Source organism: Tachypleus tridentatus, chromosome 12 (genome assembly GCF_004210375.1).
Source record: "Tachypleus tridentatus isolate NWPU-2018 chromosome 12, ASM421037v1, whole genome shotgun sequence".
NCBI classification, from domain to species: domain Eukaryota; kingdom Metazoa; phylum Arthropoda; class Merostomata; order Xiphosura; family Limulidae; genus Tachypleus; species Tachypleus tridentatus.
The window spans coordinates 48,543,199-48,559,834 of record NC_134836.1 but is presented as its reverse complement, the minus strand read 5'-3'; the positions used below and the strand labels follow the sequence as shown (position 1 = coordinate 48,559,834).

The window sequence follows — 16,636 nt, the reverse complement described above, 5'->3', positions numbered from 1 at the left end:
CCTGGACAGTTACATCCAGGATCATGGATATTATTCAACAAGTTTTTCTAAAACTCTTAAATGAAGATATGTTACTTAGCAATCAATAAAAGATTTCTTATATTTAGATGTATAAAACACAGGGCTTCAGGAGTTCTATCGTTGAATATTATATCAGTGCTGTTAATAATAACGTGAAATATGGTGTGAAAAAATACTTAAGGCGCAATAATGTACGCTGTTCAGTGAAGAAAAAAGTGAGTTTTAAGGTAAGGTGTGAATTTAAATATCACAAAAGTGAGGAACATGAATTTCAAAAAGCAGTAAGCTCAGAGTATAGATATAGAAGTATATTAAAATACAAGATAATGCACCCAAGATGTAAAAAATATTTATGTATTTAAAGAAAAGCAGTACGAGACGTGGTATTTCATATTTTGTGACTTAAAGACATTTATCTTAAATGGTATTTTCATTATGTATCATTAAATTTAACCATATCTTTGTTAAAGGGTTCTGTTGTGTAAAGTCTGTAAGTAGTGCAGGGTGTTTTATAGGGGTGAGAGATACACCTAATTAGTTTAAGTTTTCCTCCTTTTCTTTTCATTCAGTTTTAAAATTTAAAAGTAAGAAATGGCCTGACTGTAAAGAAGGGAGTTCAGGTTTTACTAAGCATTTGTCCATTTCTTTTAATCAAAGATATTATGTGCACACGGTTTTGGTCATTTGTTTACTTTCAACAAGATAAAAGTTATTGAAAGCAACCAAATTACTTCTGCTTCTGTTAACTGTTGTTCTAGATCATTCCCTTTTGTGTCCTATGAACTTATTTGTGGGAAGGATTACTGGATGGTGAAATATGCTGTGTAAAAAGAGAACACTTATATTTTTACATTGGAGGTCATCGTAAAACTTGAAACTACATAATCAATTTTTATACTAAATGACATGAGAAGCGTGCATACTTAGATATGGTGTTATGAAATTATTTAGTGTTATGTTCTGTCTGTTAGTCAGAAAGTAAGTCTTAACCAGTCAACATTCATTGAAGTGCTGTTTATTCATCTATGTTTTTGTGCATTAAATACAAATTACAGAATTGTTTGAATCATGTTCAGTGTCTCTTTTATGTTTGAAACTCAGAGTTAAAGAAATTCAGTTTAACCCCACATTTCCAAAAGTTATTTGCAGTTACTAGTAAATGTGACAGGGAAAACAGTATATCTGGAAGTATTACACTGTGAGAGAGTAAAATTAACAGATTTACTTAATGGTTAGATTTGAAAAGGAATACATTTGTTTTGTTCTTTCTGAATGTAGTTTTAACTTCTATAAAATGTTTTGGAATATGAGTCTTTGTTGTTATCTAAAAACAACATGCAGCATCTTAAGTATATTTACAAAACAAAGTTTTTCAAGTTACAAAATTAAGACATTTCCTCAGGGATTATATAGGATACTAGAATATTATGGAGTCTTAGTTTTAAAAATTATCTTTTGTTAAAACGTTTGGTAATAAAATTTGTAATATACAATTTGATTATCTAAGTAGAGGTACTGTGTTAGTTAGAAGGAAATTAGTGATTTCAGATGACAATTGTCATGGAACAGATGCTACGAACTAAATTTGGTCTATAAGGTTAACAACTTATTATGTTCAGAAAGATTCCCAAGAGTTGGGGAATGGTTCTACCTTCTCTTTTTATATAAAAGTATGATTTAAACCAAAATTCTTGTAGCCAATAGAATCGCTTATTGTATATGTAATTAAATAAGGAATAACTCTTCATATGAAAATCAGCCATTTTCATAAAATATTTATTGATAAAAAGAGTGATGTGTGGCCATTAAATATCCTTTTAAGATTCTATATCTTATAAAACATTTTTGTTTGTAGTTGTAAGTTAACATACTATAAATGAAGTTTTTAATGTTACCTTAAACATTATATTTAGATCTTATAAATCAGGATCTAATAAAAATGTTCACTCTACCAAGGAATTTACACAGAACCAGCTTTTATAGTCACATGATGCATACACTTAAATTATTTGGCCAGTCAGTTTATGGAACAAAAAATATTTAAGCTGCAACTTATCTATAGTGGAAATATATTAGTTTTATTTACATGAAGAAGCTTCCAATATATGAATTTTTAGTACAGAAATCAAATAAGAGATGTCACAATGGAACAGCAACTTAAAGTGGCAAATGTTCTAGAAGGGTCTATATTCTGTGAATACTGGAAAATGTACAGTATCCACTTCAGTAATGTGTGAAACTCTACTTGTTTTACACAATTCAAAAACTTTGGTTTACACTTTATTTCTAGTTCATGGTTACAATATTCTTTCTCTCCCTCATGTATCAAAAGTTTGCCTTACAATTTCAAATTTCACAAAATCTCAATACACAGAAGTAAAAAGATATGTACTTTATTTGGTGAAATTTATATAAATATATGTTTCAGTTATGAAAATGAATAACAAGAAAACATAAATATAACACTTGCATATCATTCTATCATAAAAACAAGTGCTAAGTACACAAACTCATTTTTATTTTTACCAAAAAAAAAAAGAAAAAAGCACCTGAAGCTTTTTGAAGTCAAATGGATAACTTTAAGGGATTTTCTGAGATGTTTTATATTAGATATATTGAGTTCTGATTTTTCTAAATATATTTATACTGATGAACTATCTGATATTTCAGGTGAACAGAATAGTATCCGTCTCATTATTAATCATGATACTGTAAATTATGCTTTGATTGGATATGTTTTCAGTTTTGTTAGGACTAAAAATTAGTCAACAGAAATTTCACAAATGCTGATCTTAAATATTTTTAGGAGAATTGTAGCTTTCCAATAAATACAGTACAATATAATCACTTATATGATACATAAACTGTGTATACTACTAACCATAATGTTCACTGTAACAACCCATTACAAGAAAGAAATAATGGAAAACTAGCTATATGGCAGCTTGCATAAGTCCAAAGACAATCTGTATATTATCAAAAAAAAACTATTTACACCTGAATACCACTAATGTTCTAAATGACCAATAAATACAGAATCAAAAATATTTATCATGCATCTACTGACTATTACAGAAAAATACATCACACCTGGATTAACTGGCATTATCAAACAGAACCCACTTGAAGAACCTACAAAAAATAGTCTTTACCTGTTTAATATGGAAGGATAATAGTGTACCAGATATCCACAACTAATATTTAACTGTGCAATATAAATATTTACTATGTCAAGTTTTCACCAATGAAGAAACATTTTTTTATACCTTTGGACTTTTTATTCCTGACTCACAATAATATTGTTGGGAGTTTCATCTTTATTAATGCTCTTGTCAGCTAAGCTCGAAGAGAGTTCTGTAGATGTTTCAGCCTCAATAACTGGGCTTTCATTCAAGGATTCAGCTTGGTCTGTGATATTATCACTGGACATTTTTATTTTGGCTGAGGACTCAGTTGTGGATGTTTCCTCTGAACCTTCTAATTCTTTCATTTCTTCTTGAGGAACTTCACTGAGCACGTCACTTCTTTGTACACTAGTTTCATCAAATGATATTTCTTGGTTTGTTTTTGTAAGCTCAGTAGAAGTAGAATTTACTGTTATAGTAATTCCCTGGTCATCATCTTTAGGTGGCAACAGCTGGCTCATGGGTTCAAGAATGCTTTTTATATCCAAACGACCTAAATTATCCTACAAAAAAAGAGCAAAAGACTTGTACACTGAAACAAATTACTAAACAGAAATCATATTTATGTTGTGAAACATGTTATTTTATTTTAACTTTTGGTAAAATATTTTAGAACAACAAAAATGTTTAGGGATCTAGAAAATTCTACTTAATGATAAAAAAAGAATACTTAATTTTTCATTCACTTTTACATTACATTCTGATTAAAATGTCAGCACACAGGATTACATACATAAGTTGTAATGATTTTCAAATTAGACCCAATAATCAAATACTTTTGAAGAGTTCACTATTCTTCAGAGAAATAACTGTAAACAGTTCAAAAGCTCTTGAGGTTTGGGTCTTGTTGAAAACCATTACACTATTGTGTTTCAGATTTTGTTAATCTTTTCTATTTATTAAAATGTAAAACAAAGGGAAAAAACCCGAAAACATTTGTGCATTATGATTACTACTTTAGTCGTTGCATTATCTATGGTTAATGATAACTTTGAGAAGTAGTAACTCAAGTATAATTAGTACATCTTCCATCAAAATAAATGATTCTGTGAATTTATGTATTCAGTCTTTTTAACTACAGTTTGGGGTCATATATGCTTATTTTGCATAATGACTCAAAAGTAAAATAATGTATTATTTTAAAATATCTACCTGGAGAGTTACTTGGAATACACAAAGCTGTATGTGTGGAAAGAAAATGATAATTATGTTAAATCAGCAAGTCACATGACAACCATAACTAATATAAAGATGCAGTGGAAAGGAATGCATCATAACTACATTTTCACACAGTTTTGCATTTCATAGATAGAAGGAGGTGTGAAACATTGAAAATTTATTGCCTTTGGGAAGGATATGTTTGTTTAGAATCAAACACAAAGCTACAAAATGGGCTATATGTTCTCTGCCTGCCATGGGTATCAAAACCCAGTTTCTAGTGATGTGAGCCTGCAGATATATCACTGTGCCACTAGGGGGCAGGAAGGATATGTAAAAGTCCTTTCTGACATAAAGTATTGATACACTCGAATCATAATGATGCATTTAGGTTGGGACAATGAATACATTTTGTGTACCAGTATCAACCAAAGACAGACATTTATCAAGTTGTACTCTAACTGAGGTAAGCAAGGTGCAGTACCTTCTTAATAGATGAATATTCATAAACACAAAGGCCAGTAGCAAAAACCCTTCACATGTCTTAGGCAATATCTCCATTTGGGACATATGAAAAAACATTGCAAGTTATTTAAACAACATGTCCAAGAAGCAGTGACTAACTGTACAAAACTGCATGGCTAGTACATAGCAGAAAAAAAAAAAAAAGGCAGTACATGGTAAAACTCAACAAAGCTTATGTGTACCTTCATAATTACAACAAGTTTTGTGCCATTTTCTACTAATTAATGGATGAAAATATTTACAAAATTGATATGCAGTAAATTAAAAAAATTCATGAGATGTAAGATCACTGCTGGAAACTGTGCCAGGAGCAAGTTGAGGACCAAAATAGTAGAGAGAAAGGCAAATGTTCTGGATCCTTTGTACCTCAAGAAATACTGGCTTCGTAGATATACAAGACCAATGGAATATGGGTTAACCATGATAAGACTTTCAGTCATACCTGTGTTTAACTGTCACACATCTTAAGCAGCTGCAATATGAAATGGATATTCATACTATTCCACTTGAAGACATAATGGAAAAGTCTTCAGATGCAGTATATATGGATTTACTGTATTACTGAACTGTTGAAACAGTTTTTGGAAACTCATTGTCCTTATAAACTACATGGATTATGGAAAGCCTGTGGCAGTGTACTTTGGACATGAGCACCTTAAGAAAGAGCCTTTTACAGTGAAAATAATGATGAAGAGTTACTATCAAGATTCATGGTAGTCAAACAGAGCCTAATCAGATTAGGCAATATGAACTGTAATAGTGTAGTGAGGCTCTAAACAATTTACTGAACCATCTTTACTTATGACTGGAACATTATTAAAAGATTATTTAGCTTTGAAACAGAAAAATGTGACAGTTTGAAAACTACTAAAAGAGCTACTATGTATACACAAAAGTTCATAAGCTGCTGAAAAGTGAGAGAGGTACATATACAGTGCTCTGGATAAATATCCCTGCAAACCCACATTTTTTTATATAAAATATTCTTCAGAAATAAATGCTATGCCTACCAAATAGGCATAATATTCAGTATTATGTATTTTGTATTATTACTGGTAATAAAACAAACACAAAGTAAGTAAGATCAGAGCTACTTGATCAGTTACATAGAGAGTAATCACTGGCTGGCATTGGTATTTACCTATAGTTTGGGACTACTGTTGAACTAAACATTATGCCAGTATAACTTTACTGACCAATGTTAACAAAGTTCTGTGTTGAATATACCTGTTTTAACTGCATCAGGTCTTTTGTTTTTTAATAGGACATTCATATAGAAATAGGAAGAACAGCAAGTAGTTAGTAAGCACAGCAAAAGAGTGTCAAAATCTTAGACACTGGATAATGAAAAGGGTGATTGACATGTAAAAATATCCAAGTTTTCAGCAATGCAGTTTATTTTGAGGAATAGGATAATCATTATTTCAAAACCTTATCTAAGGAGTACATAACAATCAAATGCTTCACTGGTTACAGTAAATTAAATCAGGTAAACTCATTGCTGATACACTGAAAGGCTTTCTGTGTTGATTTCACTCATATTTTGTCAAACAGTTTAGGTTCTGAGTGACCTTGATGAGACATAGAATGTGTGACAAATTTTCCTCTTTTTCTATAAGACATTACATTGTGGTATGAAGTCATTAAGGTGTGCATCTGGTCACTAATTATATTGGCAACATGTAACTTAAAATATTTATTATAATGTTTTTACCAGTGGTTCTCAGCATTTCTGACTGAAGTATCCTTTAGTTGACTGTTTTTTTTGGTGTATCTGTGTACATCATTACTTTAATAAGACTCAAAACAATAATGTTGTCATCACTATTGGCATGTGTTTGTTCACCCACACATGACTGCTTTAAAGTTCTATAATCAATGAATTTATCACAAAATGTAATTTTTCACACAGTAAACATTGTGGTCAAAATGTTTCATTAAATGTGAACAAACTGAAATTGCAATAACAAAAAACTAGTATCTCACACAACAGCTGCTGGTAAATAAACCACCAACAGAAGCTGTTGGTAATGTTACCACCTTAGCTAGGTTCCTTCATCAATATATTATTTTAAATATATTGTTTCTTGGGATAGCTTGTAAATCTCTGTGGTGGGGAATGAGTGGTATATGTTATGACATAAAATGTATACATACCAACTTGTTAAACTCTGATGTAGATAATATCAATGTCTTAGCCAATCTTTCAGGAGGGAAAACTACAGCCAAGCAGTGATCTAGGTATGGTAGAAGTTCATTTGCAAAGTGACTGCAAAAGCAACTGAACTGCTCAACTTCATATCTGGAGAATGTTGTTTCTTCAGCCCTACAAGAATAAAAAACATTTCTCAAATTTGAAAAGTACATCTATGTAGTACAAGGAAAAATCTTACTGTTTTAGTGAGAGTCCTGAAATATGTAAAAAATGATAGGGGGGAATATTGCCGAGGCCTTTCTATAATGAGGGTAAAATTACATGTTTATTTAAAGTAACATCCACGTTACATGTTTGAGCTTCTATAAAAGCTGTGTGTCACTGAATTTCTGGAAAAATGCATTAGTTTTTCTGTCTTAGGTTCCCTGAATAATTTCTACATCACACTTACAAGTTTAACACATGAATAAGAATTCTAGAAAGAAACTAAAGCCATTGAGGAAACTTCAAGTTTTCTCATGGAAATCTGGTTTAATCACATCAAAACTGTAAATGTATGTTAGTATTAGATTGAAAAATTAGGGTATACATTGAAATAGCCCTTCCTTTGATTTTATTAAAATATCAGAAAAAATTCCTTGCAGGACAGAAAAAATTTTAACACATAAACCTTTTTTATTTGATACATAAAAAGCAAGAAAGAAACTTACATGAAATAAATTTCAAATAAGCAAGACCAACTGAAAGAACACATTCAATTTACATAACAAAGATGTGATTATAAGTAATTATCTTTATAGTTTTTCTTAGATATATAACTTATACATCTGAAAACTAAAACTAAAATGAAGAAATATCATGTAAAGTAACCTGAGTTTCAGTATCTATGAAAGAAATGCTAGGAAGATTAAATGAAGTTGCCAAGTTTAAATGGCAGCTTGTAGAAATATATCTTCATAACTTGTCTTCTGTTTTAAACTTTAGATTACAAAAGTCTGGGAAATTTTGCTGCATTTCAGCCTAAGGCTTAAGAAGTATAAAAAAAACTATGAAGAATTCTTTGAAGCCATTAGTTGTTTGAAAAGTGAGGTAGGGTCTAATGTTTTAAATTTTGTTTGTCACACATTAAGGATAGATTATTAATAAAAAAGAAAAGAGATAAACTAGCTTCAGTTCAGAAAAGCTTTTCATATACAAGGAGATAAGGGCTAGTCAAATAATATGGTATAGGCTTGACATCTATAGCAACATCAATTTATAAGCAAGTCTCCCTGTTAAGTAGGGGCAGTCGTATCAAGTTTTCCACATACGTGGAGGTAAGGGCTAGCTAAATAATATGGTAGAGGGGGGATGATTACATTAAATTTAATTAAACTTTGTTAATTAAACTCAGTTAACTTAATTAACATGTATTCTTTGTTATACTCCATTTTTATGTTGGAGAAAAACATCCAACATGACAAGTTTCGTTCTCAGTGATACCCACTTCTACTTAGCTTCTCTGATGTTCATATCTTGCACCATAATCCTTCTACTTATAGTACATAGCCAACTGTTTTATGTTTCTATAAGTATTTTTCAGTGTCACAATCAACTGGTTTAAAACTTACACTACTTTTGTAAAGTGTTAAATAGTTTATATTATGGCATAAGATATATATTGGGTTGAGGAATAATTCGTGAGCATTTTTTCAAGTTAAAAAAATATATTCATAAATGAAAAGCTTTCGAAAATATTTCATGTCATTTGGTAGATAATTTTTTGCTCTAATAGATGGTGTGTTTGATTTTCATATGTCTTTAATTTTTGCTTTCATTTTCAGCTCATTAAATGGAATGTCAAGTGGACAAAATCGAGCATTTTCAACACCATCTGCTTTTCGCATTTAATTTCTTGCAATTTCGTTTAAAACAATGCATACTATATACCTAGGTATTACATGAAATAAAGTATCATAATAAATGTTTTGGGTGTAATGTGTTCATGCATTGAAGTATTGTATAGTCTTGCATATAATGCTTGAATGGAATTATTTAAAAACGTTCACGAATTATTCCTCAACCTAATACATCTAATAACAAATAAAAAAAATTCTTTAAAGGATAGGAAAAAGTTTAAATTATGGTGTGGATATGATAAGAAATTACCATTACATAAGGCACTTCAATTAGAACTGATTGTAAACAGCTTATGTAGGTTTCTGTATATTTCAATTTAATTCTTTATTCATGTTAATACAATTGGTACTGAAACAGTTTATAACTAAATAGTTTATATTACTTATCTACTGAATTCTTTTAAACCTTTAAATGTTACATTCTCTGATAACATGGCCCACTCAAGGTGTTCATTTCATCTTTCAATCTCTACGCAAAAAAATTTCTCAACCCAAACGAGCTGTTTTTACATAGATCTTTCAACCTCTGTTTCAATATTTGAATTCACAGATTTCATCTGATGGTGTTTGTTAAACTTGGTGAAACACAGTTTTTTAAGAAAGAGGCTTTTAAGCATATCTAGGTATTTATCTACAATATTATTATTTATTTTTTATTTATTATTAATTATCAATATTAACAAGATTACTGTTAAAGCTTCCAGCCAATTATAAATACAATAAAATATCTAAACAAATCTTAATTGTGTAGCTAAGCTGATAAACTAACAAATATTTAATTAAGAGTAAAAAAATACCCAAATTTCACAGAATTTCTTAGTTTGTTGCCTAGAATAATTTGTTATAATCAACAGAAAGCAGATTCAGAGTAATAAGTCTATAGCTTTTACTTCATAAACAGACCTTCACTCCAGTCAGTGCTGCAAACTGTTAAAAACAAACAGAACTGTTTGTCTGTCTGTTTTGAAGAGCCAAGTTTAAAGTGTTGTTGCAAGTGGAAAGTGAATTTTCCTCAGCTACATGTAACTGAAGCACAATTGTGGGAAATTGTTTGAAAACTGGTATGTTTTGTGCTTTCTAAATTACATTTTTAAGCCTATAAAAATTTACTTTGTTTTAAAATCTAATATTTATGTGAGCCATAGACTATTAAAGTGCTAGAAAATTACATCTTGAAAAGATAAGAGAACTTTCTTGCTTTTTCTTCAATTATGAAAAAAACAGGCCAAAGGCATTTGAAATAAGAAAACATGATATAAATAATAATAATAATAATACCTCAGTCATAGACTATGGGCAAAGGACTACTTGATATGGTAGCTAAATTTATACATTGCAATGATAATAAATATAGCCAGCAGTTATCTGATATGGTTCATGATGATTTATTGTAGCTATTGACTATTTGATCACATCAGCTCGTGATGTAAAATGTTAAGCTATGCTGGAGATTGTCCTGGAGATTTGTTTGAGAAATAGTGGGCTCTTAGTTTCTGTGTAACTAAATTCTTTATAACATAATGCATAGCAATGGGCAAATATGTGCCTAAACCAAGCATATATAAAAGTTTACCAGTAGAAAAGCAACCTTTTCAAATAAAACATAACCACCTATAACATCATTTTAAATTTTTATGCTTTTGTCTTTTACAGTAATTATTCTATGAATATGTAAAATAAATTTAATATCATGTATGATGATTTTTTGTTACTACTTTACTTCATACATAATATAGGGCTTGGCTCATAAAGGCACTGATTATATAGTACACAAAGGGTTAAGCATCAACAATAGTTGACCTTAACGTTCATCTATTATTAGCTGGTAATTCTTGTTTCACTTTGTATTTAAGCTTTTTAAAGAAACACCATTATTTGTAAGAAAGCTAACTTCTAGGGGTAATGACAACATCATTTACATTAGAATTATGTATTTCTCATACTTAAAATACAGAAGAAACAAGTAGACTTTTGAAGTATCTTAAATAGTATTTTATAAAGGGTTTGGGTGCAATATTTCAAGTTGCAGGCTGGTGAAAAAATAAAAAGAGTTACAACTGGGCTGTTTTGAGCAGTTTTTCTTTTCCTTGCAAGTCTAATGAATGCTTTTTTGTGTAGTTTTCACACGTGCAACACTAGCAGTTAGCAGTAAAAGTTTTAAAGTATTTTTAAACTGAATATTTATTATTTAAGATGCTATTTTCTTGAACATTCCATGAGAGTTTTGTGTAATTCCTTGCAATCCCTGTTATGAACCATGATGATGAAAGTCATTGTGCATGCAATTTCAAACTTTATTTTCGTAAAGTAATTTTGAAGTCCATTTGTAAATATTAGAAACAACCTACCTGTGAAAGTTAAGAATAGCAGAAACACACTTGTTGAGTGAAGCCTGTAATTCTTGCACAACACTTGGAGCTAAAGACAAAGGGGTACATAGTCTCAGGTGGTTGAGAGCAACTAAAATGCTGTTACAATATTTTGCCAATGGGTAGAACTCCAGTAAATCTTGTGGAGGGTGAGGTTTGTCCTATCAATAAGATATGTTTCAGCTTGTTAAGCATGGTACTACGCTTGACTTTGCCTATCAACATGTACGTGACACAAAATTTTACGTGTAAAATTGTAATAGAATTTGCTTGGCTAAAATAACTCTTTCATAATATTTGTAATAAATTTAATTTTGTGAAATCACACACATACACTTCTACATTTTCTCAAAAATAAGGAAATATTTCAGAAACAAAGTTTATAATAAAATTCAAATCCAAAATTTTGTAATTCTTGTACCTCTGATGTTGAAGTTGGAGTAAGTACAGAAACATTGACAAAACTAGGGAATGATGTTAAAGTAAACCCTTGCATAGCTTCTTCAAACCTGAAATCAAGATATGAAGATAAGATTATATGAATTTTAATACAATTAACTTTTCTAGTTAATGTCTAGAGAAATACTTAAAAAGTAACAAACACATTTTTACTGCAGTTTTAAATTACTTAAGCTGTATTGAAACACATACTTGTGCAAGACTTACAGTAAATATTACTTCCTAATGTATATAACAGATCTTAAATATCAGTGAATTTCAATGTACAAGCTATGAATTCAAGCCATATTCAAATGAACATCCTGTCAAGTGCTGACCATAAAATTACTGCACACTGTAAGTAAGTTAAGTCAGATCTCATAGAATAAGTTTAAAAATTTATGCAAACCTATTAGAACTACAAAAAACAAAATCCTCAGTCACAAAATATTTACTGAAATTGAATGTTTTTACTGTGTATGAAAAATAAAGAACTGGTGTTAAAATTAGAAACATAGTCTTGGATAATCAATACTTCTACAATATTAACTTAGATGTTCAAATCATACTTCTAAGTAAAAAAAAAACACATAAATTACTTAGCTCACTACCATGATTTAGTTTTATTTCCTAATAAATAAGTGGACAGGAATAACTGTTTATTCACAAATTTGAAAATGTGCTAATCTTTGCTCTCTCTATCATATGAGTGTTCGTGTGTGTGTGTGTGTGTGTGTATACCAATGAAATTATACTATTTTATATGTATAAATGAAACATATTCTTTTAACATGATTTACAAGGTAAAATGGGCACACTTATATTTTTAGAATTGGGTAATCTACAAAAGAAGTCTGGTAGAAAAGATTACATTTTGAAACTCTTTGGTATTACATTTCAACTGAAAAGATTTTATGAGAGTGCAACTTGTAGTATAACTTTGTACTAGCTATTGTGGTGCAACAGTCAATGAATACAAAACTGAAAACATAGTAATGAATGGAAAAATATATTCCAGTTATATCATCTATATATATATATTACATTATCCAATTATTGATATAAACCAGCCAGTTTCTGCTCATTTTTTCATTTTTCTTTGTTGCAAATGCTGTTTATTACATACAGTTAAATCCATAGAAGGTACTTAAACATAAGAGAAATTTAAAAACAAAAGACAACAAAAGTCTAACATGTTTCTAGAGAGTATATATACAATTAATCTTTTCACAACAGGTCATGGTCATGTAATTGCATTTGTTGAATTGCTTTCAAAACTTTACTGAACTACTATTTTATGAATTTATGTCAACTAGTTTGGAATCAAATTGTAGATTATAATTCAAACTTCAGTATTATATATAAGTGACTCTCTTAATTTAAAAGTAAATATTAAAGGAATACACCTAAATACAGTTTTTAGTGAGTCACCTGGTATGCTGAATGTAGAGGTATTTAAAATTAGTTTTTTGTGATAATAAAATACTAAGTGTATAGTTTTATACAAATTAGGAACTCAACTTACTAATATTAACAAGCTAGAATATAAAATAAGAACCTGACATTTTTTTTTATTTTGGTGAGATATGGCTTATGTACTGAACCAAATAAATGGCCACATTCACATTTTTTTCTATTTTTGTAATCAGTCCCTTATTGACACTTCCTTCAATATATGATACTAGAATAACCAATTGACAACTTGGAATGTCCCCCTAGTGGTTTTCACAGCAAGTTTAATCTGTGAAAATGCTGCCACATTCTTTCAAACCAAGATTTCAAGAAGGTAGGTCATGTCTTTATTTTGCTTGTAGTTTCATATTAAAAAAAAAATCTAAATACATTTTAGTTACTACATTTAATAAATTACAGTGGAATTATATTGTAACAGTGCAATTATTTATGATTTTTTGGATATTCAATTGCATATATATCAAAAAACATTAAAAAAAATGTTTCATATCCTATACATGCAAAAGTTCAAAAGGCTTAGCAACCTATGTCTAGAAGCAAGCAAGTTCAAAGGTCGTTGTGAGAAGAGATAATTGTTTGCTTTACTTCTCGATTTATTGTTCTATATTTTACGAAAAATAAGTTTAACAAGTTATGTCTAAATAGTAATAATCTATATACATGTAATAATGTGATTGTATATTACAAAATACTAGTCCGTTAAAACACAGGCAAGACTAAAGGTCAGTTTAATACTATTGGATATATAACATTAGTGCAGGTACACTATCTCCATGCAAGCTATGTAATGCTAGCTAGGCATGACTGAAATGTCAATACAATATAAAGTAATAAATATATAGCATTATGAGACTTAAGCTACTTAGGCTAAATATTTATATTTTCGTGTTATAATATGTAGTCATTCTAGCATGAAAAAAGCATAATTTATGTTTATTTCCTAATTTTTTTTATGATGGTTACGAGGCTGGTCAAGTGACAGACCCCACATAGTTAGAGTATAGAAAACAAATGTTTTAAATGTATTTAGGAGGTTTTACAGATTATGCAAATAATATTTGAGATTTTCTTAATCATAACATGAAACCACTCTGCACTCAGACTAGTATTGAAACAGACTTGATATTTTCACAAACAAATCTTTAGTAAAAATATTTCAATAAAAATCTGATTTTTGTGTACAAAATACCTGTAACTTTTACTAAAAGTCTACAAATTTTATTAAAATACACATGCTGCATAAAAAGTTATAGTGCAAATACGTAACATGTGCAAATGTTTAGGGGAACTTGTGCATATTATACCAAGCACATTATGAAAGGGTTAAGTGAGATGATGTAACACACAAAAAATAATATTCCATAGATATGTATGTGTGTATATATATACACGAGCTTTTTTAAGCAATTTTTCTTCATGTTTATGAAGAAACATCTACCAAGTTAAAAATGGTAAACACTATTTCACTTTATGTTCTGAATTGAGTTTTTTTTAAATGTAAATAGTACTTTAAAAATTCTGTTTGGAATATGTTTTCTGTAATTTATGCCATGATTATAACACAAATTCTGTAAGAAATGTTAGTTAAATCACACAGCTATGCATGTGATTTATGTTGTTTTATTTGAAGACAGTTGGTAGTTGTAGTTAGTTTTGGATATTGTTTGTGAAACTTTTCTTCATCTAATTGTACAATAACTGTAATAATTTCAGTAAACCAATTAAGTTGGTGTCACTTTTGGGTAAAAGGATATTGATATTACATTTTTGAGTTCACTTAAGCTTTTAAACCTGAAAGGTTCTGTTTATTACACAATGACATATTTACAGCCTTTTCACATGTATATTTCTTCAAAATGATGAGAAGTAGTATTTTAACTTCAACAACATATAATAATGACATCTCACACATATGTGACAGAAGAAATATTAATTACTTTGAAATCTTTCTACTCTTTACAACTCAGCCTGTAGCAGAACAAAACATACCCTTCAGTTGCATCTTTAATGTCCTTTTGGTACTTTCTGAAGATAACTTTTTCATATACTGTCACCAGTAATGGACGGAAGTCAGCTCCAACACGACTAAAAGATAGCCCAAAGTACATACACTGAGCCAATATGGAGTCTAACCTTTCTCCTTCATAAAGAGAGATATCTTTCTGCAATGTCTGTAAAAATTCTGTAACCTGAAACATGCCAAGAGGCCATTTCACAGATACATTACACAAAGTCTACCTTTATTATGACCTGTTACTGAGAATATTAAAATATTATATACACAATCATATGGAATATTATATACACAATCATATGGAAAACATTATGGCAGTATTGAACAGCCTTTGGTAACAGTTCATGATAACATGTATTAGCTTTTTCTGACCTGGAAGAATATCTCATATCCCATGATTTTATTTTCTCACAGTGGAATTATTTACCTAAAATATATAAAACAGTACATATATACTAAATAGTATCTAGTTTGGGTTTAAAACCATTCACACATATTTGTTTAGATTTTTACCACTTTTTTAGAAGGTGATATTAACAGGAGAGTTCCATTTTATTTGTCCACTCAATTTCAACTTGATTAATATTCATTAACATTTCTTTTGATGTTTTATTTGGAAAATTGTAGTAGTTGCTACTTCCACCTACAGTGAAAAAACCAACAGAGACTTCTTAGTGGCCTGTGTTTTGGCCTTCGACAATGGCATCACCGTTATCTTTAACTTTATTAGGTAAGGTAACAATATGTTTGCTAATAATATTCCTGATCAAGGTTAATTAATATCTACTAACAATAATTTATTTTCAATAAAAAGTAAGTTCTTTTATTTATTTGAATTGTTTCAAGTTATAATATTCCTATGCTAAAAATGTACTTCTCTCACAAGGTTAGCTAATCTCGTTTATTGCAACCCTCCAAATGTGAACTTATTTTCTATTTTTTCATTACGCATACCATAAGCCAGCTACACCCCTCTGTTGGAATCAAATGATCAAAAGTGTCTCTCATGCAAATCATCATACATCACCTATCCACCAATAGGAGCATAGTACACTCAAGTGACACATGTAACTCCCTCTATGCACCTCTACCAAACTATTACTTCAAAACATGGCAGGTGATTGAAATATCTGATGTGAATGGATGAAAGTAACTATCAGAAATGCACTTTCAACATTGGACAATTATAACTTCTGATAGGATACTTCCCTTCTCTCAGAAGATCATACTGATTAAGAAGAAGGAAGAACAGATGTACCCATCTGAAGGATACCCTGTAGATGATAGAGTCAGACCCAAAGATTTGAAGAGCGGAAGTCACACCACTTTTGATTCAGATATACTCTTTGCCCAATGATATATGTTTAAAAATCAAGGAGAGAATGTTATCCTAACCTGAG

General features: G+C 29.8%; 1 protein-coding gene across 1 annotated transcript in view; it reads right to left on the bottom strand.

The window, feature by feature from the left end:
- Positions 1-2,269: 2,269 nt before the first annotated feature.
- Positions 2,270-16,636, bottom strand: part of Cog8 (conserved oligomeric Golgi complex subunit 8) — a 44,647-nt gene continuing 30,280 nt past the window's right edge. The window contains exons 9-13 of the mRNA XM_076469205.1: positions 15,212-15,411; positions 11,733-11,820; positions 11,291-11,472; positions 7,047-7,215; positions 2,270-3,709 (exon numbers count right to left, since the gene is read on the bottom strand). Of these exons, the coding sequence (XP_076325320.1) occupies positions 3,299-3,709; positions 7,047-7,215; positions 11,291-11,472; positions 11,733-11,820; positions 15,212-15,411 (1,050 nt within the window). The 3' untranslated portion in view covers positions 2,270-3,298. The remainder of the gene's footprint in view (positions 3,710-7,046; positions 7,216-11,290; positions 11,473-11,732; positions 11,821-15,211; positions 15,412-16,636) is intronic.